At 42.2% G+C, this 26,142-nt stretch overlaps 1 protein-coding gene across 2 annotated transcripts in view; it reads right to left on the bottom strand.

Moving 5' to 3' along the window:
* Positions 1-25,253, bottom strand: part of LOC129824389 (zinc finger protein 704-like) — a 75,005-nt gene extending 49,752 nt beyond the window's left edge. The window contains exons 1-2 of one of the 2 annotated variants that reach the window (XM_055883983.1): positions 24,670-25,253; positions 21,667-21,899 (exon numbers count right to left, since the gene is read on the bottom strand). In XM_055883983.1, coding sequence (XP_055739958.1) covers positions 21,667-21,899; positions 24,670-24,963 — 527 coding nt within the window. In that variant the 5' untranslated portion in view covers positions 24,964-25,253. The remainder of the gene's footprint in view (positions 1-21,666; positions 21,900-24,669) is intronic. The other variant, XM_055883984.1, reaches the window with a different exon arrangement.
* Between the last annotated feature and the right edge of the window lie 889 nt (positions 25,254-26,142).

The raw sequence follows: 26,142 nt of genomic DNA on the forward strand, positions 1-26,142 counted from the left end.
ACAAACAGCCTACCGGGGCGTGAGCCAGTGTGTGTGTGTGGCGTGTGTGTGTATGCGTACATGTGTGACAGAGCGTGCAAGTATGTGTGTATTAGTAGGAACTCTTAAGAGGCTCCAGCGTAGAGCCCCATAGTGTAAACACGCAGCTGCACTAAATGGTGATGAAAACATGTGAAGCGAAACAGCTGAAAAAAATCCAACAAACAGGGCGTCAGTGGAGCACTGTGAACCCTCGGCAGTCAGCACACTCCCTCGCAAAGACCGAGACAACTACAACGAAGAAAGAAAAAAACATTGATAAAGAGAATAAAAGTACTTAGAGACATAAATGACATAGTTCTAAACATTTGAGAACATAACAGATAGAGAGCGAGAACGTGAGAGTCAGAGAGCTAACAGCTTGAGCTAACAACCAACGTTTCCCCTATATGCATTTAGCTGGTTAAGTGTGCCTTGAATTCTAAATAAATCACTGACAGTGTCACCAGCAAAGCACCACCACACCTCCTCCTCCATGCTTCACGGTGGGAACCGCACATGCGGAGATCATCCGCTCACCTACTCTGCGTCCGGTCTAATGTCCATTACTCATGTTTCTTGGCCCAAGCAAGTCTCTTCTTATCTGTGTCCTTCAGTAGTGGTTTCTTTGCCTCAAGTCAACCATGAAGGCCTGATTCACGCAGTCTCCTCTGAACAGTTGATGTGTGTCTGCTACTTGAACTCTGTGAAGCATTTATTTGCTGCAATCTGAGATAACTGTGGGTCTTCCTTTCCTGCGGCGATCATCATGAGAGCAAGCACTTGCAGAAACTTCCAAAGTTCTTGTCAGATTGACTGACCTTCATGTCTTAAAGTAATGATGAACGTTGTGTTGTTTCTCTTTGCTTATTTGAGCTGTTCTTGCCATAATATGGACTTGGTCTTTTACCAAATAGGACAATCTTCTGTATACCCCCACACCTTGTCACAAAACAACTGATTGGCTCAAACACATTAAAAAGGAAAGAAATTCCACAAACTTTTAACAAGGAAAACCTGTTAATTGGAATGCATTCCACTACCTCATGAAGATGCTTGAGAGAATGCCAAGAGTGTGCAAAGCTGTCATCAAGGCAAAGCGTGGCTACTTTGAAGAATCTCAAATATAAAATATATTTTGATTTGTTTAACACTTTTTTGGTTACTACATTTCATAGTCTTGATGTCTTCACTATTATTCTACAATGTAAAATAGAGAAAAACCCTGGAATGAGTAGACGTGTCCAAACTTTTGACTGGTACTGTATATCTCTATGACGTGCACACAAGAATTCACACACACACAGCGATGTGCAATGTACCACACAAATGCAACACACACACACACACACAAAAGTTTGATAACAGCGTTGAAGGTGATGTTGTGCTGTAAATCTAACATGCTGACCACACCGCTCGCATCGCTACTACTCGCGCACACCAACGAGCGTCTGCGTTGCCAAGCGCTAAAATAGAAGTCAGTTCTATTTGTGACGCTGAAAGAGGTGCAAGTCCTGCCTCTCCCATCTCCTCATTGGTTTATAGAAGCAGATACCCACGTGCCACCAGTTGACCGTTTTATGTGTGGATTAAGTGTCAGAGTAGAGGACCTTGTGCATTTCAGGTAAAATAACAACTCAACGTTTATATCCCAGGACAAATTAGCTAGCAACTGCAAGCTAGCTAGCTAAATTGCCATAAATGTTTAATGCTTTTCGACCTGTCCCCAAATTAACATAATTGGTTCAGAGTTCGTTTTGATATTTCAACCTGCGTGTCGTGATTGCGTTTGGTGTGGAGGGACAAAATCAATTTGCACCACGATGGCGCGCGGCCGGTTTGGGTACGGTGTAAGCCATATAGACAAGGGATGACACAGAGTTCCAGTAAAGCAGAGCTCGATCACAGGTTGAAGTGAAACCAGAGAAAGTCACAGCTGGTAACCATGCCTGTAAAAAAAGGTAAACACCAACCTCTCCTTAGCTGCACAAACATACACGCAGGCACACGCAGACACCGAACGCTTACATTTATAAAGGAAATATAACACTTCATAAGAAGTTGTTCCAAGTGAAGTGTTACCAAATACTTTTTGGAGAGCAGAAAAAAAGGGAACACGTGAACAGCGGGCAAACCTGGATATACTTTTTTCCAGCTACAGTGTTTTTAGACGGATGCTTTTTCCTTAACCACTAACTAGCCAGGCCTCAGGGGCAGTATGTGGTGGGCTAGAGTGACTGGCTCCTATTGTTTATTGTACATTCAGAACAAACCAAAACCAACCGGTTGAAAAGTAGACAGAATAAAAGCCCAGTGGTGAAAAAAAGATTTTCCGGTGGGAGGATTCTGTAAAATGTAGACAGAAATGTTTGGTGGTTCTCTTCCTCCCTGCTGTAGACAGTAGATAGAGGAGGTGGAAGAGAAATAATGATTAAGATGTGGGGGTGGATTGGTAAGCAGTCGGAGGAATTAGGTAAGACACGCCAACACAGCACAAGCATATGCACGCACGTACACTGTCAGCTTCAATGAGATGTATCTATATCATCCATTTTCATGTTCAATTATTGCCATGGTGGTATCATTAGTGATGGGGGGGGGGGGGGGATTCACTAACATATCGCAATATTATTTTTGAACAAAATTATATTTGACAATACTTTTTGATATTTGAGTATCAATTTGTAAATAGTGAACTAAGATGTTTTCAGCACTTTTATTTCCCTGACTAAACAAGACATGTAGTGAGCAATATGTTTGGAACATCAAATCGCAATACATATTTGAGTCATTTATCAGCTGTTCTTATCCAGATCAACTTACAGGAGCAGTTAGAGTTTAAGTGCCTTGCTCAAGGGCACATCGACAGATGTTTCACATAGTTGGCTCTGGGATTCGAACCAGTGACTTTTTGGTTACTGGCCCACTAGGCTATTGTGAGAATCACGATACATATCGTATCGGCACCTAAGTATCGTGATAATAACCTATCGTGAGGTCCCTGGCAATCCCCAGCCCTAGTATGCATGCAGACTAGCGAGAGGACGACAGGGCTTTGATAGGACAGCTCAGTCCTCTCTCTCTGCACAGACAGACAACACTCACTCAGGTCCTTGTGGTTTGCTCTGGTGTGTCGGTACTAGAACACACCAGCAGAGCTGACCTTTCCACTGCAACGTTGTGACCGTCCTTCTGCCAGAAAGCTCCATATTATCTTGGCAGGAGTGCAGGAGTTAACCCACTCGTGTTCAGAATGACCCCCCCTCCACAGAAGCCAAGGTAATGGCTGAGTAAACACAGTGTGGGATGTATAACGAGCTAAAGTACATATGTAATGCACCGTTCTCACCATGTCAAGAATAGTTTTAGTGACATTCTTTGAAAATAGACTAGGAAACCATGTTGAATGTGGAAAGTTGAGCCTGATTCAGCGGGTTTATAAATACCTCGGCACATGTTGCCTAACAACAGTGGGGAGAAAATAAGATACATATTGACATCTATGTTAAATTAACTGTGACAGCTTCACCATGTTCCCTTAGAGCAGGGTTTCCCAAACTCAGTCCTGGGCCCTTTGATTTGTACAGCAGCTTGTACAAGCTGGACGGGGGTCGACAGTTGATCACACATGCATTGGCACTGGATGGGTCATTTGTGTGTGTGTGTGTGTGTGTGTGTGTGTGTGTGTGTGTGTGTGTGTGTGTGTGTGTGTGTGTGTGTGTGTGTAAGTGCTGTGGCAGCATATTGAAATCAATGCAAAGGTGAAACAAGTAGAGTCACTCCAACCGGTCAGCTGTGAACTGTGACCTGGAGAGGGGGGGGGGGGGGGGGGGGGGGTTTAATGGGAAGGGGAGAGGTCACGGAGATGGAAAGGGAGATAGATGGGAAAGATAAAGGACACGAAGAGGGTTCGGAGCGGCGTTCAACCATGAAATATCCTTCTATACCAGCCAAACATCTCTTACTGCCCTTTCTTTTTCCTTCCGCTGAGACAGACCGAGAGCGTAGAGACAGACAAAACAGGGAAAAGAGGAGCAGCTGCATCTGGTCTGAGAAGGGGCGGGAGGACAGAGAGAAAGAGAGAGAGCGCTGTGGTGGTGGTGGTGGTGATCAGAAGGTCTTATGTAAGTGTATTATTGTGCACTGCAAAGGGGTTGCCATGCATTTGACAGTATCTTACAGGCAGCTCAGTGGCGAGCGAAGTTCTGTATTTCATATGGCAAAATATTTTTTTTTTTGGTAAAATGTACTATATTATACTGTAAAAAAATAAATGCTACAGTAATCGGAATGAATAAATGGATCAATGACATTTATTGAGAGGGGTTAGTATTTCACTATTTTACTTTAATTACAAAGGATTGGTGCAAGCAGTGTGGCTGCTTGATAAAGTGTTTACACATTACAACTAGTGATGGGGAAGCTAAGCTTCCCGAAACATGGAGCATTTCCAGCCAATTTTGTTGAAAATAGATTCATTACTCGAGGCTTTGATCAGGACAGTGTACACAAGTGGCACCTGCTGGTCAAAATAATTTAGAACAGGCAAAATATTATAGATAACGTCACACACGCCGTCGCGCGCACAGTGTGGCCTTTTTGTCTTCTACCAAAACCAATACCAAACCGATCAGCTGGTCGTTCGACGAAACGAGGCTTCAGACATCATTCATCACATCCTTCTGATAAAGCGATATAAGCACCGGCACGGTGCTTTGAAATAAACCGCTTTATTTCAACGCACGCCTCAGAGCTCCGGTATCGAACGTAACATTACGGGGTTACAGCACGTAAATAAATATTTTGTGCTTTATATCACTTGCAAATCTAGAGTAGTTAAGAAAGGCTCCCAAAGTGTCACCGACCAAAACAACACAGCAAAAACATTTAAGGTTTAAGACTTGGTGCCGCTCTAATCTGTCCCCTATACATTTTAAATTGAAGGGGCACTATAACCACATAGGAGTTAAATTGGTACAGCATTCTCACTCACGGGTGCAACAAATATAGCCTCTTTCAAGGCACGCTTAAAAATATGTTAATGAGCTAGATACAACAATACCATGCACCCACTAGTTGTCAAAAGCTAGGTACAACACTGTATTCTGTGGGGTGGAATTACAGTACCATATGAAATACAGCAATTTTCCCACAATGCACCATTATATACAGCATGCAGCAGTTAAACATGTTGATAATACCTCAAATTACCATATAAATTACAGTTTTCCATTACAGTGGCGGTGAGGAGGCTATAAAACACGTGTCAAACTCATTCCACGGAGGGCTGAGTGTCTGAGGGTTTTTGCTACACCCTTGTACTTGATTGATTAATTAAGGTCACTAATTAGCAAGGAACTCCTCTCGATTGTGCGGGAGAAGAAGAAAAAAAATCATATTGTGAAAGAATGCCTTTTAGCCAATTCATTGATGTAAATACATTTTACTGGTCATGCTTATCGGTCTGTAGGTTCATTTGCATAATTTTGTGGAATTGAATTGGCACGTGTAGGCTACAGTATATTTGTTATGCATCTTATTTAGCACACCCGTGCAGAATACAGATACAGAGCCTACTGCTGCATCTCAAATGCAACAGAAGACAGGTTTCCTCAGCACATCACACACCACTTTGCAATGAGCTGGAGGCAGTAGGCTATGCATTTTGAAAACATTTACTTACAGTTGTCTGATTGCTTAGGCACAATTTTTTAAACTATAGGCTATTTTTGCAAAACTCTACACTAACCACAAAACCTGACACCAAACCAGCAAAACATTATACATCTCTTGCAAAAGCAAACAATTCTTGCAAAACTCTTCAAACTCATTAAATATATATATATATATAAAAAACCCTGTATTGTAGGTTAACCATACGCTAATGGTTAACTACCTAAAGTGCCAATAGAAGCTGAAACAATCTAGTAATAGGCACTTGCCTAGAATGGAAACATCCCATATAATGTGTGTTTTTGTGTCAATACAATACACACAAACCATCCTTTGAATAAGCACACGAAGCAACAACCAAGCACGGATAGTATAAATGAAAAACACTTGTGGCTTTTTCTTTTTCTGTGTGCAGGGCAATCATGTTTTGTCATACATGTAGTAAACACACATGCACACAGGTATCCACATGTGTAAAGTATGTGTATTCCGAACATAATACACTATCAATACAAATACAAAAAAAATTCTAACATTCCTCAAACAACAAAAGCGCAGTAGAAGAAAAAACATTTGTGCTTGGGAGGAAGAAAAAAATGCAAAAAAAAAATGAGGCTACACCTTTGTGTCTGGCCATAAGACCTCATCCACATAACATGAAATGTTTTCTTGAGCTAGGCAGCGTAGAAAGTACAGTCGCGACCCAAAGTTGAGAATGACAAAAATATACATTTTTCACAGTCTGCTGCCTCAGTTTGTATGATGGCAATTTGTATATACTCCAGAATGTTATGAGGAGTGATCAGATGAATTGCAATTAATTGTAAAGTCCCTCTTTGCCATGCAAATGAACGGAATCCCCAAAAAACATTTCCACTGCATTTCAGCCCTGCCACAAAAGGACCAGATGACATCATGTCAGTGATTCTCTCGTTGCGTCTCGAGTGTTGACGAGGGCAAGGCTGAAGATCACTCTGTCATGCTGATTGAGTTCAAATAACAGACTGGAAGCTTCAAAAAGGAGGGTGGTGCTTGCAATTATTGCTCTTCCTCTGTCAGCCATGGTTACCTGCAAGGAAACACGTTCCGTCATCATTGCTTTGCACAAAAAGGGCTTCACAGGCAAGGATATTGCTGCCAGTAAGATTGCACCTGAAACAACCATTTATCGGATCAGCATGAACTTCAAGGAGAAACGGTTCAATTGTTGTGAAGAAGGCTTCAGGGTGCCCAAGAAAGTCCAGCAAGCGCTAGAACCGTCTCCTAAAGTTGATTCAGCTGCGGGATCGGGGCACCACCAGTACAGAGCTTGCTCAGGAATGGCAGCAGGCAGGTGTGAGTGCATCTGCACGCACAGTGAGGGGAAGACTTTTGGAGGATGGCCTGGTGTCAAGAAGGGCAGCAAAGAAGCCACTTCTATCAATGAAAAACATCAGGGACAGACTGGTATTCTGCAAAAGATACAGGGATTGGAATGCTGAGGACTGGGGTAAAGTCATTTTCTCTGACGAATCCCCTTTGATTGTTTGGGGCATCTGGAAAAAAGCTTGTCCTTAGAAGACCAGGTGAGCGCTACCATCAGTCATGTGTCATGCCAACAGTAAAGCATCCTGAGACCATTCATGTATGGGGTTCTCAGCCAAGGGAGTGGGCTGACTCACAAATTTGCCTAAGAACACAGCAATGAATAAAGAATGGTACCAACACATCCTCCGAGAACAACTTCTCCCAACCATCCAGGAACAGTTTGGTGACGAACAATGCCTTTTTTTCAGCATGATGGAGGAACCTTGCCATAAGGCAAAAGGGATAACTAAGTGGCTCGGGGAACAAAACATCAATATTTTGGGTCCACGGCCAGGAAACTCCCCAGACCTTAATCCCATTGAGAACTTGTGGTCAATCCTCAAGTGGCGGGTGGGCAAACAAACCCCACAAATTCTGACAAAATCCAAGCATTAATTATGCAAGAATGGGCTGCCATCAGTCAGGATGTGGCCCAGAAGTTAATTGACAGCATGCCAGGGCGGATTGCAGAGGTCTTGAAAAAGAAGGGTCAACATTGCAAATATTGACTCTTTGCATCAACTTCATGTCATTGTCAATAAAAGCCTTTGACACTTATGAAATGCATGTAATTATACTTCGGTATTCCATAGTAACATCTGACAAAAATATCTAAAGACACTGAAGCAGCAAACTTTGTGGAAATTAATATTTGTGTCATTCTCAAAACTTTTGGCCACGACCACACTGTTCCAGTAAGACAACAGCACTTACTTATAGGTTCTCATTTCGAAATATCCGGATGATACTGCAACAGTATAGCGGCTCAGATTTGTTGAACCCATTGCCTAGCCTCCCTCATGCTCATCCCATAGTTGACAACATGGTCAACCACAGTCGCTCTGATTTCATCAATTATTGTGTTCCTGACTCCCCTTCCTCTTCCCCGTCCTCTCATTCATCCCTCGTCCAACTTCACCTCCTACTCCAGTTCTAACCCCGCTGACTCTGTGTCCAATATTGGTCTCCATTCTTGTCCAAACCAAATGTTTACCTGTGGCCTATTTATAGTGCTCAAGCTCTGATTTGTAAGTGAACTCTTTATCTAAAAGTGTTTTCACATGTGTCAATGTGGAAAGGCAATTGGCGAAATGGTGTAGCAATGTAGAGACCAATGTTTACAGTTTTGCTAGAAGTGTGTTATTAAAATTGCAAACTGAGTGTAAAGCAGAGAACGTGCATTCAGTTTGGTACACTTGGTAAATGCATTGGCTACAAGTGTTGATGGTTTCAGAGATAGTGCTTCAAGAATCACTGTTAGTGTTTAAGCATTCAGAAAAAACTAATTGTTTGAAACCTGAATGTTTTAATACACGAGTCATGTCTTACCTTGCTTCAAAGTAGCCTATTAGAACTCCTCCCTTTCTAAATTACGATATTTTCATCTCTGTCACAGGAAACCGCTCGCACGTGAGGTGCCCTTTTGACAATGGTGTTTTATATGGACCACCGTTTGGGTATTTACGTGTCAAAAAAGATACACGTCAAATAAGCTTGTTGACCAATCAGGTCCTGGAAATGACAGCACGTCCCATAATAATTTAACACGTTCATACATGTTTTACTTAGTTATCTTTGCATCAGAATAATTGCTTATGAAAGTTTAGTTTTATGTTTTATGTAGCCTTGGCCTACTGGTTGATTGAATTTGGGCTCTATCTTCGCACAACTGTCCCAGAGTCTGTTTGGAATAGGCTATTTGTCGATAAACTGACCAATAGAATAGAAACTTTACTATTAGGGAGAGTAAACTCAGCAAAAAAGAAACGTCCCTTTTTCAGGACCTTGTCTTTCAAAGATAATTCATAAAAATCCAAATAACTTCACAGATCTTCATTGTAAAGGGTTTAACTTCTTTGGGGTAGGGGGCACTATTTTCACATTCGGATTAAAAAGCATGCCCAGAGTAAACGGCTTGCTACAAAACCATAAAAGCTAGAATATGCATATTATTAGTAGATTTGGATAGAAAACATTCTGAAGTTTCTAAACCTGTTTGAATGATGTTTGTGAGTAACAGAATTCATACGGCAGGCAAAAACCTGAGAAAAAAATCCAACCAGGAAATGGGAAGTCTGACGTTGGTCGATTTTCAACTCAGCTGCTCCTATTGAACATTCAGTGGGATATTGGTAATGTTGCAATCTTTTTTCGTAAAGCTTTTTTGAAATCTGACACAGCAGTTGCATTTAGGAGAAGTGCATCTAAAATTACATGCATAACAGTTGTATCTTTTAGCAATGTTTATTATGAGTATTCCTGTAAATTGATGTAGCTCTCTGCAAAATCAAAGGATGTTTTGGAACTTCTGAACATAAGGCGCCAATGTAAACTCAGATTTTGGGATATAAATATGAACTTTACCGAACAAAACAAACATGTATTGTGTAACATGATGTCCTATGAGTGTCATCTGATGAAGATCCAACGTTAGTGATTCATTTGATCTATATTTCTGTTTTTTGTGAATCCTCTCTTTGGCTGGAAAAATGGCTGTGTTATTCTGTGAAAAGGCACTCACCTAACATAATCCTTTAGTTTGCTTTCGTCGTAAAGCCTTTGTGAAATCGGACACTGTGGCTGGATTTACAACAAGTGTATCTTTAAAATGGTGTAAAATACATGTATGTTTGAGGAATTTTAATTATGGGATTTCTGTTGTGGCGCCCTGCAGTTTCACTGGCTGTTGAAGAGGTGGGACGCTACCGTCTCACATACCCTAGAGAGGTTAACCACTGTTTCCCATGCTTGTTCAATGAACCATAAACAATTCATGAACATGCACCTCTGTAACGGTCGTTAAAACACTAACAGCTTACAGACGGTAGGCAGTTATGAAAACTTAGGACACTAAAAAGGCCTTTCTACTGACTCTGAAAAACACCAAAAGAAAGATACCCAGGGTCCTTGCTCATCTGCGTGAACGTGCCTTAGGCATGCTGCAAGAAGGCATGAGGACTGCAGATGTGGCCAGGGCAATAAATTGCAATATCCGTACTGGGAGACGCCTAAGACAGCGCTACAGGACGGACAGCTGATCGTCCTCACAGTGGCAGACCACGTGTAACTACACCTGCACAGGATCGGTATGTCCGAACATCACACCTGCGGGACATGTACAGGATGGCAACAACAACTGCCCGAGTTACCACAGAAACGCACAATCCCTCCATCAGTGCTCAGACTCTCCGCAATAAGCTGAAAGAGGCTGGACTGAGGGCTTGTAGGCCTGTTTTATGACAGGTCCTCACCAGACATCACCGGCAACAACATCGCCTATGGGCACAAACCCACCGTCGCTGGACCAGACAGGACTGGCAAAAAGTGCTCTTCATTGACGAGTCATGGTTTTGTCTCACCAGGGGTGATGGTCAGATTCACATTTATCGTCGAAGGAATGAGTGTTACACCGAGGAATGTACTCTGGACCAGGATCGATTTGGAGGTGGAGGGTCTGTCATGGCCTGGGGCGGTGTGGCACAGCATCATCGGACAGAGCTTATTGTCATTGCAGGCAATCTCAACGCGAATGTGTATATTTCACAGTTGTCAGGTTTACAGCCAAATGTTGTGGATCTTATATGATTAAATATGAAACTATTTGTGACAAGATGTAATGTGATGTTAGCCTTCTAAATATGGGAATGGTTTTTCATATAAAGTCTTAACCAGTCAGTGACCACACCCACGTGAGCACAGACATTATGTTGACGTCATGGAACGCCCCCTTTTGCCAGAGTGCATAAAACCCCTCCTAACGAAATGTACATTAGCAGGCAGACGGTGTGGAACCGGACGTCAAGAATGGTCAGACTCTATGAGACCAGAAAACGTAGAGCGTGGCTGCGTTTAAAATGGTTAGAAAAACTCTGAAACTCTCTCTCTCGAGGAAGAAGACTACACAGGAACATTGTCTGCAGCTGTTTAAGTACTTTAGTCTAGTAAACTTGACCGAGAACCACCGGGTGGTACTTTGAAAGATCCATTCTAATGAACATTGCTGTTCTAAAAGACATTCCGAGACCAACCTACTCAACTAAAGGTCATGGTGATCTCTGGTGTACCACCAGACACTTACACAACCAGAGACTTTCTGTCGAATTACTCCCCAGACGGATCGAGTGTTATCAACAGAGAGACAGCAAAGACATGCACACATAAATATGTGCATTGCAATTCTTTCGAATGAGCGGCCGTTCATGTGCAAAGTATTCGCATTTCCATGAGCATAGTTCTCAACTGTCTGTACGATAGTGTAATTCCTTTGGCTCTCCCTCTCTTTTGAATCGATTATTTTGTGTAACAAGCCGTCATATCGGTTTAGTCCACTTGGGACCTTTCATTGCATTGTGTAGTAATCAATGTGTAAGTTATCCTGTTTATGTGTTTATGTAATTGTGTGATTATTTAGTTAGTAAATAAATAATTAACCCTCATGTTGTGTTCGTTTCATGTTAATTAGTTTGTTTCATGTTAATTAATTCAGTGTTCCCATTCCAAAATGACTGCCCCATTATAGCTGATTATAAATCCATAATAATACATATATTATCACCTAATGTTGTGTTAGATCTTTTTATCAACTTATGTTCTTGTGAACATTACAAGTTTTCAACTTCTATTTGCTATTTATGGCCTGTAGGCCTCATTGACCTGAGCTCATACAACTTGTTTTTGAGTTTAAAAAAAAGCTGAATATATGGATTATTTTGAGTATAACAAATACTCAGATGAAACATAGTGCTCTTTATCACAGACTACTTTGTGTCAAAGTTTAAGAAGGACTCTCTCTTCCTCACCAGTGTCATGATCAAAGACATGATCAAGAGCCTCACATACAGTTTATCGTTTGGTCATTTTGCTGCCACAGAATGAATTGGAGGCCTCAAAAAAGCTTTATATACCAGAGCTGTGAGAAAAGTTCTATATATATTATTGAAACAATGTTGCGATTGTTTGTGAGAATGCCAACAGGTGTGGTTCCCCTGGGGGAAAGGTTCCCATGGGGGTTGCCATGGAAGCCAAGAAGGCTAGTGAGGTGTGTGTGTGTGTGTGTGTGTGTGTGTGTGTGTGTGTGTGTGTGTGTGTGTGTGTGTGTGTGTGTGTGTGTGTGTGTGTGTGTGTGTGTGTGTGTGTGTGTGTGTGTGCTCAAACACACATGCATGTGGGGGTCTGGGAGAGGAAGTGTGTCCATCTGATGAATGGACATATGCTGGAACTCAATTTTATACAGTAATTGTAGTCTCACCCATTCATTTCTAATGACCGGTCATTTTTGACCGGGAACACCTCAGGTGTACAAAAGTTAAAACACCCAAAATGTAATGAAAATCATCAAAATGTATTTTGTGTGTTCAGATGCCCTGTGTGGACAAAGTCATGGAACCTTATGACAATCCGATTAAATTAACTACATTTTCAGAGAGAAAACTTGTAAATCGGTCCAATTCAACCGGAACACAGCACAAGGGTTAACCCAATTTGTATATGACTGAATCATCATGGAGACTAGGGTTTGTGCAGATTTATAGGATATTACGACAGTCAGAATGAGACTGATAAGGCAAATAAGAATGAACGAAATGACTGATAAAAGAGACATTTATATCTAGACTTTAGTCGGGAGATAGCAACTTGTTAAATCATTTTTCCTGTGGTGCCCCCGATTACTACTTAATTAATTGTTATATGATTAATGTAATTGCGTAATAGTTGAACGTGGTATGTAATTATTTTATAAAATAACAGTCAAACACAATGATAGTCAAGACACGACAACCCTTTATGAAAGGGTAATAATAGGGCCTGTGTATAGGACTAGGGAGAAGAGGTTGGGGGAAAGAGGGTTGGTTGGGGGTTCACTTTCCAGTCTCAATGAGATCCAGACTGAGACCAGGCAGGCTGTTGCTTTGACCTTCACCCACACAGAGCAAACTTCACTGCGGAAGACAGATGCCTACTCTGGAAGGGTGTGTGTGTGTGTGTGTGTGTGTGTGTGTGTGTTCGTGTGCATGCATGCAGTGCATTCAGAAAGCATTCAGACCCCTTCACTTTTTCCACCATTTGTAATATTTACAGCCTTATTCAAAAATGTATTCAATATTTGTTTTCCTCATCAAACTACGTACCTACAGTTGAAGTCGGAAGTTTACATAAACTAGTTTTAATGACTCCAACCTAAGTGTTTCAACCACTCCACACATTTCTTGTTAACAATCTATAGTTTTGGAAAGTCAGTTAAGACATCTACTTTGTGCATGACACAAGTAATTTTTCCAACAATTGTTTACAGACAGATTATTTCACTGTATCACAATTCCAGTGGGTCAGAAGTTTACATACACTAAGTTGACTGTGCCTTTAAACAGCTTGGAAAATTCCAGAAAATTATGTCATGGCTTTAGAAGCTTCTGATCGGCTAATTGACATTATTTGAGTCAATTGGAGGTGTACATGTGGATGTATTTCAAGGCCTACCATCAAACTCAGTGCCTCTTTGCTTGACATCACGGGAAAATCAAAACAAATCAAATTTTATTGGTCACATACACATGGTTAACAGATGTTAATGTGAGTGTAGCGAAATGCTTGTGCTTCTAGTTCCGACCATGCAGCAATATCTAACAAGTAATCTAACAATTTCACAACAATTACCTTTTACACACAAGTGTAAAGGAATGAATAAGAATATGTACATAAAAATTTATGGATGAGCGATGGCCGAACGGCATAGGCAAGATGCAGTAGATGGCATAGAGTACAGTATATACGTATGAGATGAGTAATGTAGGGTATATAAAGTGGCATTGTTTAAAGTGACTAGTGATACATTTATCACCTCCAATTTTTTATTATTGAAGTGGCTAGAGATTTGAGTCAGTATGTTGGCAGCAGCCACTCAATGTTATTGATGGCTGTTTAACAGTCTGATGGCCTTGAGATCGAGAGACTGAAAAACAGCTTCTGTCCCAGCTTTGATGCACCTGTACTGACCTCGCCTTCTGGATGATAGCGGGGTGAACAGGCAGTGGCTCGGGTGGTTGTTGTCCTTGATGATCTTTATGGCCTTCCTGTGACATCGGGTGGTGTAGGTGTCCTGGAGGGCAGGTAGTTTGCCCCCGGTGATGTGTTGTGCAGACCTCACTACCCTCTGGAGAGCCTTACGGTTGTGGGCGGAGCAGTTGCCGTACCAGGCGGTGATACAGCAAGACAGGATGCTCTCAATCTGTAAAAGTTTGTGAGTGGTTTTGGTGACAAGCAAAATTTATTCAGCCTCCTGAGGTTGAAGAGGTGCTGTTGCACCTTCTTCACCACGCTGTTTGTGTGGGTGGACCATTTCAGTTTCTCCGTGATGTGTACGTCGAGGAACGTAAGAAACCTTCCACCTTCTCCCATCAATGTGGATAGGGGGATGCTCCCTCTGCTGTTTCCTGAAGTCCACGATCATCTCCTTTGTTTTGTTGACGTTGAGTGTGAGGTTATTTTCCTGACACCACACTCCGAGGGCCCTCACCTCCTCCCTGTAGGCCGTCTCGTCGACCTCAGAAAAGAAATTGGAGACCTCAACAAGTCTGGTTCATCCTTGGGAGCAATTTCCAAATGCCTGAAAGTACCACGTTCATCTGTACAAACAATAGCACGCAAGTATAAACACCATGGGACCACGCAGCCGTCATACCGCTCAGGAAGGAGACGCGTTCTGTCTCCTAGAGATGAACGTACTTTGGTGCAAAAGATGCAAATCAATCCCAGAACAACAGCAAAGGACCTTGTGAAGATGCTGGAGGAAACAGGTACAAAAGTATCTATATCCACAGTAAAACGAGTCCTATATCGACATAACCTGAAAGGCCGCTCAGCAAGGAAGAAGCCACTAATCCAAAACCGCCATAAAAAAAGCCAGACTACGGTTTGCAACTGCACATGGGGACAAGGATTGTACTTTTTGGAGAAATGTCCTCTGGTCTAATTAAACAAAAATAGAACTGTTTAGTCATAATGACCATCGTTATGTTTGGAGAAAGAAGGGGGAGGCTTGCAAGCCGAAGAACACCATCCCAACCGTGAAGCACGGGGGTTGCAGCATCATGTTGTGGGGGTGCTTTGCTGCAGGAGGGACTGGTGCACTTCACAAAATAGATGGCATCATGAGGCAGGAAAACTATGTGGCTATATTGAAGCAAAATCTCAAGACTTCAGTCAGGAAGTGAAAGCTTGGTCACAAAAGTTTCTTCCAAATGGACAATGACCCGAAGCAGACTTCCAAAGTTATGGCAAATTGGCTTAAGGACAACAATGTCAAGGTATTGGAGTGGCCATCACAAAGCCCTGACCTCAATCCTATAGAAAATTTGTGGGCGGAACTGAAAAAGCATGTTCGAGCAAGGAGGCCTACAAACCTGACTTAGCTACACCAGCTCTGTCAGGAGGAATGGGCCAAAATTCACCCAACTTATTGTGGGAAGCTTGTGGAAGGCTACCCGAAATGTTTGACCCAAGTTAAACAATTTAAAGGCAATGCTACCAAATACTAATTGAGTGTATGTAAAATTCTGACCCACTGGGAATGTGATGAAAAAAATAAAAGCTGAAATAAATCATTCTCTACTATTATTCTGACATTTCATATTCTTAAAATAAAGTGGTGATCCTAACTGACCTAAAACAGGGAATTGTTACTCAGATTAAATGTCAGGAATTGTGAAAATTGACTTTAAATGTATTTGGCTAAGGTGTATGTAAACTTCTGTCTTCAACTGTAATACCTCCTAATGACAAAGCGAAAACAGGTTTTAAGAAATTTTTGTACATTTAAAACAGAAATACCTTATTTACATACAGTACGAGTCAAACGTTTGGACACACCTACTCATTCAAGGGTTTTTCTTTTTTTTCTCCTACATTGTAGAATAGTGGTGAAGTCTCTGAATGTCCTTGAGTGGCCCAGCCAGAGCCCGGACTTGAACCCGATCTAACATCTCTACAGTCCTGAAAATAGCTGTGCAGTGACGCTCCCCATCCAATATGACAGAGCTTGAGAGGATCTGCAGAGAAGAATGGGAGAATCTCCCCAAATACAGGTGTGCATCATACCCAAGAAGATTCGAGGCTGTAATCACAAAATGTGGAAAAAGTGGGGTCTGAAAACTTTCTGAATACTTTCTGAATGCACTGTACATGGTTGAGTGTGTGCGTGGTGTGTGGGAATGCATGGAGTAGCCTATGCTTCATCCTGCTTCCGGAAGCACAGTGCTGCTGACCTATGTTAGCTGGCTGAGCTAAAACTAGGTCAGTCAGCCTATCACGGAGTGGCAATCTCTCACAGCGTTGACATAGAGAGAATTAGGTCGCATTGGCCTTGTACAAGCAGGCTGGGGAAGTATTTCCATTCACTTAAACAACTGCCTCAGAGCCAAAATCTGCAGGAGAAGAGATAAGAAAACAAAGCATTTCCCAACAAACCTGCCAAAAAGCTAGACTGAGTACCTTGTCATTGTCAAAAGAGACTGGCATTTCGGTAATCTCAACGTTCAATAAAACGCTGATTTACGGCAGAGTTGCTCATTGGTTGTTGGAAATAACATGAATTGTTTTCCAGGAAAACATGTGGCGCGTCGAAAATAGAATTCGAATTTATAACAAAGTCAAAAACAAACATTTAGCTGTTTGTTGTATTCTGAGGCTTTTAAATCAAAACAAACTGTTCTGTGGTTGAAATTGCAGTATGTATTTAGTTTGAGAATTTAGACATGAGCTAGCAACTTTTGACAGACTGATAATGTCTGGACAAACAAAAAATGGTTGCTAACCAACGTGTTCTGTGGAGAAATTAAGTTCCAATATTTGCATAATCATTGTGATTTGAGGATAGCTGTTAGGGTGATCGAATCAGGATCCTCTGTTTTTCTGAAGGTCATTAATGATACAATGTTCATGTAGGTAATTATCAATAAAACGTCACAATAAGGTGCAGAGCGTTAGATTTTTCTGCTGGGAGGGTACGGAGACCCGCAGGTCCGCTAAAACCATTGACAACTGGGTGTCGTTTTCAAGGGATTGGTAAATAAACGTTAACTATTCGCTCGTAATATCATGACCTCTTGAAGAGCATAGTCAGAACTACAAATGTCCAAACAGTCCATGCAAAACAGTTGCGCACATTTCATCATCAAAGTTACAGGCTACAACAAGTACCTGCATGCTTTCATGACCAGTAAACATCAGTTGATCATGTCATTTCAGATGTGCGAGGGTAAAAAGTAGAAACTCACACACTGGTTCCTTCATTTCTCCCCCATGTTTTTTCAATTGTTACCATGCACCTGCAACAGAGATAGCTCAGATGTGCCAGTACCTTTTTGAATGTTGAGATATCATGAGGCTACCCTCACGTCTCTCTCAATATTGGCCACCATTAATTGGATATTTGACTGATATAAAATACAATACGAGCGATTTCGGTTCATTTCCCATCCTTTGTGGGGTCTGCCTGTCAAGCAGCAGAAAGGTGCATTTGGCGATGTACTGTTAGCTGATAATGTTGACGTTGCTAGCTACCGGTAGAAACTTGACTAAACATAGTGGTAGGTAGACCTAATGAACTTTTTTCTCCTAACAACATAGGCCAACCTAGCAAGGTTAGCTAATATTATCCCCATTTCAACATTGGTTTTAAGAGTGTTTAATCACAATTAAAACAATTAAAATGATAGGCTACATTGATTGATTAGCCAATTTGATGTAGACTGCTAGCTAATAACAGATCAATATGGCTAGTAAACAAACTAACTAGATGAACTAGATGGCTATATCCAAATATTGTTTTGATTTGCATCTATAGTGATGTCCGACTGACAACTTTACCACCAAGGGGACTTGCCGATGTCAAGCTCTTCCCAAAAGCCTCATCTGATGAGGCAAGCTAAATGACACGTTGTATGCGCACACGCCAAACGGATAGCCGACCCTCACATATTTGAAACTGCATGCTTAACTGAGGTGTACTGATCACGAAAAACATGCAGTTACTTGCTCTAGAACTCTTGAGGATAGAGCTAAGTGTGGAATAAACGGACATGTGTAGTTCTGACTATGCTCGTCAAGAGGTGATAATAAAAAATGTATTTAACAATCCCTTGAAAACAGCACAGTTGTCAATGGTTTTAGCAGAGAAGCTGCCAAATCGAACTCTGCATCGTATTGGGACGTATTATCGATAACGAATTTGAAGATGGCGGAAAGGCCAGTCTCTTAGTCACATGACGTGAAGTACAGGGAGTGGATTAGCCAAAGAGACTGGTACTCAGGCTACCAAAAAAGCTGCCCCAACCCAAGTCCCTCCTCTTTTAGGTGCAGAGAAGCTTGTCTGGGCTTGTCTGCAGGACAAACAGTAACACAGTGATAAAGCCCTGAACTGAACACATTGCCCAACTTTACAAAAACACTGCCTCTTAAAAAGAGTGCCTGGCTAGGGTGTGAATGTGGAAACAAACCACACACCAGACACACACAAGTGTGACAGCTGAGAGGTGAAACAAGGCAAACGCTCGATTACACTGTGAAGAAGTAGCTTCCAACAAGAAACTGTCTACAGTCAGACCATAAAACTATAAAACAGACTGTAACATTAAAACTGTGGGACAGACGGACACCAGTGGGCTGAACCACCATTTCTTGTCTGTGCTTACTTGAACCGTTCCATCGTGGAATGAACACAGCCATACAACAACCAATATCCAATTCCTTCTTATTGCAGATACAGGATGGAATTATAGAATCGATTTGACTGTAACTGCTCCTTATGCTCCTGCTAAGAGAAAGTGGCCCGTGCTTCATAGAGCAGATGCCCATTTGGATGTGAGCAGGGTGAGACGAGGAGCTAATCGAAACGCTTAATGTAGCCACACGGGCCTCGACAAATATGACCGATTCATGAGGCCTATGTAACGTGACGTTATTCAACCTCTGTTAGCAGCCCTGGGCAGCGTGTTTAACATGCTGAAGGATAGAGTAGAATAGTAAAGGAGTCATCCACTCAGACTGAGGGAGAAAAGTCATTTCAAGTCAGAGGTGAAAGGTGAGCATGGCAGCTGTTGTGTTGGCTGGCTCTCGCAAACGCATGCATGCTGCGCGCACACACACACGCACTCAAATTCATTTCTCACCCACATACTTACTCACCCAGTGGCACACACACAGAAAACGCACACACAGCAACTGTCAGTACTTTGGAAAGCAAGCATGCTCAATCTTGCTGCATGCTCCCCGGGAGGACACTTTCATCACACATGATTTCCTGCATATGAACTTCACATGATCCTGATATAAGAGAACAGGGATTTTAAACCAACAACACACTCATCAGGTCATCGTTCTCCATTGATCCACCATATTGGATTTTATCAAGACCTCATTGCAACTCTCTACTACCGCAGGGACCTTTGTTAATGTATAACCACATTGCAACTCTCTACTACCGCAGGGACCTTTGTTAATGTATAACCACATTGCAAGTCTCTACTACCGCAGGGAACTTTGTTAATGTATAACCACATTGCAAGTCTCTACTACCGCAGGGAACTTTGTTAATGTATAACCACATTGCAAGTCTCTACTACCGCAGGGAACTTTGTTAATGTATAACCACATTGCAACTCTCTACTACCGCAGGGAACTTTGTTAATGTATAACCTCATTGCAACTCTACTACCGCAGGGAACTTTGTTAATGTATAACCTCATTGCAACTCTACTACCGCAGGGAACTTTGTTAATGTATAACCACATTGCAAGTCTCTACTACCGCAGGGAACTTTGTTAATGTATAACCTCATTGCAACTCTCTACTACCGCAGGGAACTTTGTTAATGTATAACCTCATTGCAACTCTCTACTACCGCAGTGAACTTTGTTAATGTATAACCACATTGCAACTCCTCCCCCTCAGACACACAGACACAGAGACACGGAGTTTCCCCCTCACACACAGAGACACAAAGTTCCCCCCTCACACAGAAACAGAGTTCCCCCCCCTCACACAGAGACAGTTGTTCCAACCTATCAATGGTTGTAAAAAATAGTGAATAAAAAGGCTTAACTAGCGTCTGCCTGCAGCCTTTCCCAGACCTCCTGTCTGTTATGTAACAGTGTTATCTATTAGAGCGCTGGCTGGCCATGTCCCTGGACAGACACAGCGCTCTCTCCCTCTGACTGCTGCCTGTGTCTGGACCGCTGTGTTTGTGCTTCAGTCGATCCCTATCAGAGAGAGTGTCCTGCACAACACACCAGTGCGTGTGCGTGTGTGTGTGTGTGTGTGTATAATTCACAGGGAAAACAGCCTTGAGCTTCTCTCGCTCTGCTAGCCACTGAGTCATACACACACACAACAGTACAAACCACTGACAGTATAACATATAAACAAACACAGACACACGCTTAATGATACCGAGTACGGATAGACACAGAGAGATTATAGAAAGAAAAAGGGAAAGCGGGAACACTTTCATCTGAATATGAGACATGGATTAAGTCGCAGGAGTCAATCTCGCCTGGGCATAATAATGATCTTTCAGATTAGAATGGGGTGGGGATCTTAGGGGGTCGATAATCCCACAGCATTGCATGTCCAATCCCATGACAGATACTTCAACACAATGTCATCTAGTATGAAAGGTCACACGCTCAACAATGTGGAACATAGGTATTCTTCCGCAGCGTTAAATGTGTGAGATACTTGAATCTCAATGTTAAGGTCAAAAAAAAATACGATTTGTGTGGTTGGCCATGGTGTGCAAGGCAGTGACAGAAGCCATTGACATCTTGTGCATTGACTAATCTAGCGATTGGTTCATTGGCTAGTGGTGCACCATTACAGTAAGAGCCGTAATGGTTTAGGTTTATCAGACAACAGCAACATGGCCGTCATACATCCCATTTTCACTCACATGATTGGGCAATCTTGACCTTATTATAGAACGTTGACACACTGAGGTATTTTCTAAAGTCTTGAGAACATTCCAGAAGTATTCTGGAACACTGAAAAGCATTCTAAGAATCCAACAGCGGTCATCTGACCAAGCCTCCCCCACAACATTTATACCCGAAACCATAGGAGAGCTTGAACCACTATAAGGTTAGAGTCAATTCCATTTAAACTCTAGTTTATTCAGGACTGTTTTGGGATTTGAGGTGAAAACACCCAATTCTCTTTTCACTTTTTGAAATTCTATGCCAATTCTTAGAGCTATTTTAACTTTCTGAAATTCTATGCCCCATTCAATGACTGTATCATCCGGACCTGGAATGGTATAGACCCAACTATGGGTAAGGCAGCAACCATGCTACAGGTAATAACCATAACGTTATCCATGCCTTACTAGGTAATAACTGTTATTAGCCATGTGGTCCCTACCTGCGTCGGGGGACAGGTATTTGGGAGGAGGGATGAGGGTATCTCTCCTCAGGTGGAACTTGCTGTCCATTTGTTGCCTGGCAACCGCTGGGCACCAGCGGGGTCCTCGCCTCCGAGTACACGTGTCTGTCCGCCTTCTGCCCTTTCCGGATCAGGCAGTGTGTGGGACTGCCGTTAGTAAGGATCCCAGTCAGACCACTGTTTCTTTCATCTGCCTCCCCGCCGCAACCTGCCTGAAGGATGAAGAACAAGACACACACAGAGAAATGATCTACATGTTGGAGTCTCAGAACTGATACTATCCGCATGATCGTTTTAGGCACCGTTTAACAGATGTCTTTGGCTACATTGTTGGGAAGGGGACATGTGCTGGAGATTTTGTGTGTAAGGAAATATAGAAGCTGTCACTGAATCTGAACGAAGAGCAGTCAAAATGTGTGTTTTATAGATTTACTTTAAATATGTTCACAGTTTTGGCCCCCCTCAGGTTCTCTAGCAGGATATTCCAGAGGCTGGGGGCATAGTAACTAAAGGCAGCCTCTCCATGCCTCTTGGTCCTAGGCTTTGGGATAGTTAAAAGGCCAGAGGACCTGAGGGACCTACTGGGTACATAACTTAAAAGCATGTCTGACGTGTATTGGGGTGCACAAGCATGGATTTATTTTAAATTAATTCTAAAATTCAAAAGGCAGCCAGTGCAGAGACTTTAAAACCGGTGTAATGTGTGCTCTAGTACAGTACCGTATCTTTGGATTGCCAAAAACCTTTTAACCACTAGTGGGCGCTTTCCATTAGTGGGGGATTTCCATGTAAAGTAGCCTCTAGTGTGACTAAACCATAACCCATCAAATGTATCGTGATAAAAATTGTAGAAAAGTGAATAATTAATATTAATTAATAATATATAATAATATAATAATAATAATAATATCTCTCTCATGTGAAACTACCAGGAAGTCTGAAAAGACAGACTAAACATGTTGGTCCCATGTTTCATGAGCTGAAATAAAAGATCCCAGAAATGTTCCATATGCACAAAATTTTTACTTCTCTCAAACTTTGTGCACACATTTATTTACATCCCTGTTAGTGAGCACTTCTCATTTGCCAAGATAATTCATCCACCTTAAACAGCATGATCATTACACAGGTGCACCTTGAGCTGGGGACAATAAAAGGCCACTCTAAAATGTGCAGTTTTGTCACACAACACAATGCCATAGATGTCACAAGTTTTGAGGAAGCGCGCAATTGTCATGCTAACTGCAGGGATGTCCACCAGAGTTGTTGCCAGATAATTTAATGTTAATTTCTCTACCATAAACCACCTCCAACGTCATTTTAGAGAATTTGGCAGTACGTCCAACCGGCCTCACAACCGCAGACCACGTGTATGGAGTCGTGTGAGTGACCAGTTTGCTGATGTCAACGTTGTGAACAATGTGGCGGTGGGTGGTGGTGGCGGTGGGGTTATGGTATGGGCAGGCATAAGCTACAGATAATGAACACAATTTAATTTTAATTGCTGGTCATTTGAATGCACAGAAATACCGTGACAGGATCCTGAGGCCCATTGTCATGCCATTTATCTGCCGTAATCACCTCATGTTCAAGGTGTCGAAAGCATTCCACAGGGATGCTGGCCCATGTTGACACCAATGCTTCCCACAGTTGTGTCAAGTTGGCTGGATGTCCTTTGGGTGGTGGACCATTCTTGATTCACATGGGAAACTGTTGAGCGTGAAAAACCCTGCAGAGTTGCAATTCTTGACACAAACCAGTGTGTCTGGCACCTACTACCAAACTCCTTTCAAAAGGCACTTAAATATTTTCTCTTGCCCATTCACCTTCTGAATGGCGCACACACACACAATCCATGTCTCAATTGCCTCAGGGCTTACAAATATTAGTTTAACCCTTTTCTCCCCTTCACCTACACTGACTGACGTGGATTTAACAAGTGACATCAAAAAAGGGATCATAGATTTTACCCTGGTCAGTCTATGTCATTGAAAGAGACATCATTCATATAGCATGCATATCAACAATATCAAAACGTTTCTATGAATTTTCCATTTGGCATGTCTCGGTGTGCTGATATGACAACTGTGTAGCGGTTTTGGGCAATCCTTCCCCCGCTTTTGTTACATGCTGGCTGAAGACCGTGTTAGTCTGTTACTAGCGAACACCAGACACAGATGAAAGGGGTTAAGTGTCTTAGACGAGTAGGCGAAAGCTCTTATTATATTTGTTGACGTGCTGAAGTCAAGTTTTGGCACCAGTAGACTAGCTAGCTATGTATACCACGCCCCTCTGCAAACACACCTTCTGGTTTGTTGGTTAAAAGGCCGAATTTATTTTGAATTAGGTACGAGAATAAAACATGACCAAATGTGTCTTTTTAATAATCCTGCCTCCTGAATAAGTGTTTGACATGGGGGAGGGGACCTGTACATTTATGATCAAACTTTATGAATGTAGAAGCAACAGATATGTTCATACTTTGGTAATCCTACTTGGATATGGTTTCATCCATATGACCCAATTTCATGAATACATGAATTGGACTGATCTTTACTTTTAAACTTTGAACATGCAATGGGCCGCCATCTTAACAAATTAAAATTCGTCATATATAGCCTACTAGTTGTAATTAATAATCTAACTAACTTGGGTTAGTCGCATGCCTGACCTATATTTGTCACTTGAAAACATAACCGGTTCACGTCGTCAGCAATGTTAGCCTCTTCGCTCCGGGAGACCTGTAACCTTATTGGTCGCACAATGTATGGGCTACAGGTCTTCCGGAGCGAAGAGGCTACAGAAAAGTATGAGCGGACTGGTTCTGTATTACGGGTGATTGCAAAAGTAGGCTTTTCGGCAACAATGTAACTTAATTTGAATCATTTCATAGGGTGGAAATGAATAACTAACCAACTCACTGTTAGACCCAAATATATTACGTCCGGCATGCAATGGTTTTGACCGTGTAATACAACCTACTTTATTCAAGAGGTGGTATTGTTCTCTCCCTGATGACAGGTCATTCACATTGAGGACGGTATCCTGTCTTGTACATTCTCTTAAAGATCCATCATCCAACACGAATTTGTAGAAAACTGCTCCTGTTTCGGGACCATTCTTGCACGCCAGAGTGACACCGCTGTCCGCAGTGGCGGCGACAGTAATTTTGCGTCCCTTGGAGCCCTCTGCATGCTGATCAATACCGGCTTGTTTCGAAGCGCCCCCGACCCGTATTCCAACAGCAGACATGTCAAGCAGACGTTTAGAATTCATCGTTGGACTAGAGAAAGATGACCCGCCTTCTATAGATTTGAGCGCAGATATCTGTAATAAAATACATTTATCGGGATTGTCTGAAATCGATCTCCGTCTGTTACCGCTGTTCTACCGTATAGTTAAAGATTGTTTAGTTATTTAGTCAAACAAAATGCCACGCCTCCACTCCCCTGCATGTCCAGACCACTGGTGCAGCCTGGTGAGATTCACAGGGCACCGCCTTCAGTTCACTCACACTGGTCCTCAGAATACATAAACACTCCACTTCGGCACGCAGCCGTCGGAAGCCTGCAGCCCATTGGCTAGTTTGGACCGTGTCACTTCTTTTCAGCGAAGATTGTGGGGGTGTGTCGCTCCAGTTTGCCCTATGCCGGCCGGCCGTTGGAAAAGGGAGACATGAAAACAACAAGGCCTAGACTCGGTTCAAGTCGAAACAGTAGCCTTATGTCTGTGGAGATCAAGTGTATCAGCCTATTCACAACTGGAAAGAATAGCCCAAAGCGCGGAATTAATCACTCGTTTTATCACCGGATAATAACAAAAATAAGCCTATCCCATTTTATCAGTGTTTCCGTAGCCTAAGTGGCTGGGTTTACGTTAAAGGGAGAATCCACCCCCAGAAAAAAAACAATGTAACTGAAGTTTATTTTTAGCTCAGTGGGTAAAAGAAGCCTTTTCAACATCATTTAACTTCTATGTGGTTCCGTCTTAGCCTGGGCAGCCGATAGTTGGTGCTAAATCTGCACAATCTAGGTTTGATGTGCATTCCCGGTAATATATTGACAGCTCGTACATAAAGCATCCTCCATGCAGGCTGCAAAAGCATCCTTTTCCTCCATAACCAGCTTTAATGACGAGTCGCCCCCCCAAAAAAGGAAAAAATATGTGTACTGTCTTAATAATACACAATTTTCCACCATCAATTTACAATGTTGCACACTGCTTTCACCCAAGATAGTAAATTGTCAGAAAATCAGAAAATGGTGGTGCTCTCTTAACCTGCTACCAAAAGTCACTTCCGGTCGTAGCTGTACTCGCTCTAGTCACAAAAAGTGGTGTAAAGTACTTAAGTAAAAAATACGTTAAAGTACTACTTAAGTCGTTTTTGGGGTATCTGTACTTTACTTTACTATTTATATTTTTGACAACTTTTCGTTTTACTCCACAACATTCCTA

The sequence above is a fragment of the Salvelinus fontinalis genome, chromosome 26 (genome assembly GCF_029448725.1).
Source record: "Salvelinus fontinalis isolate EN_2023a chromosome 26, ASM2944872v1, whole genome shotgun sequence".
Lineage (NCBI taxonomy): Eukaryota > Metazoa > Chordata > Actinopteri > Salmoniformes > Salmonidae > Salvelinus > Salvelinus fontinalis.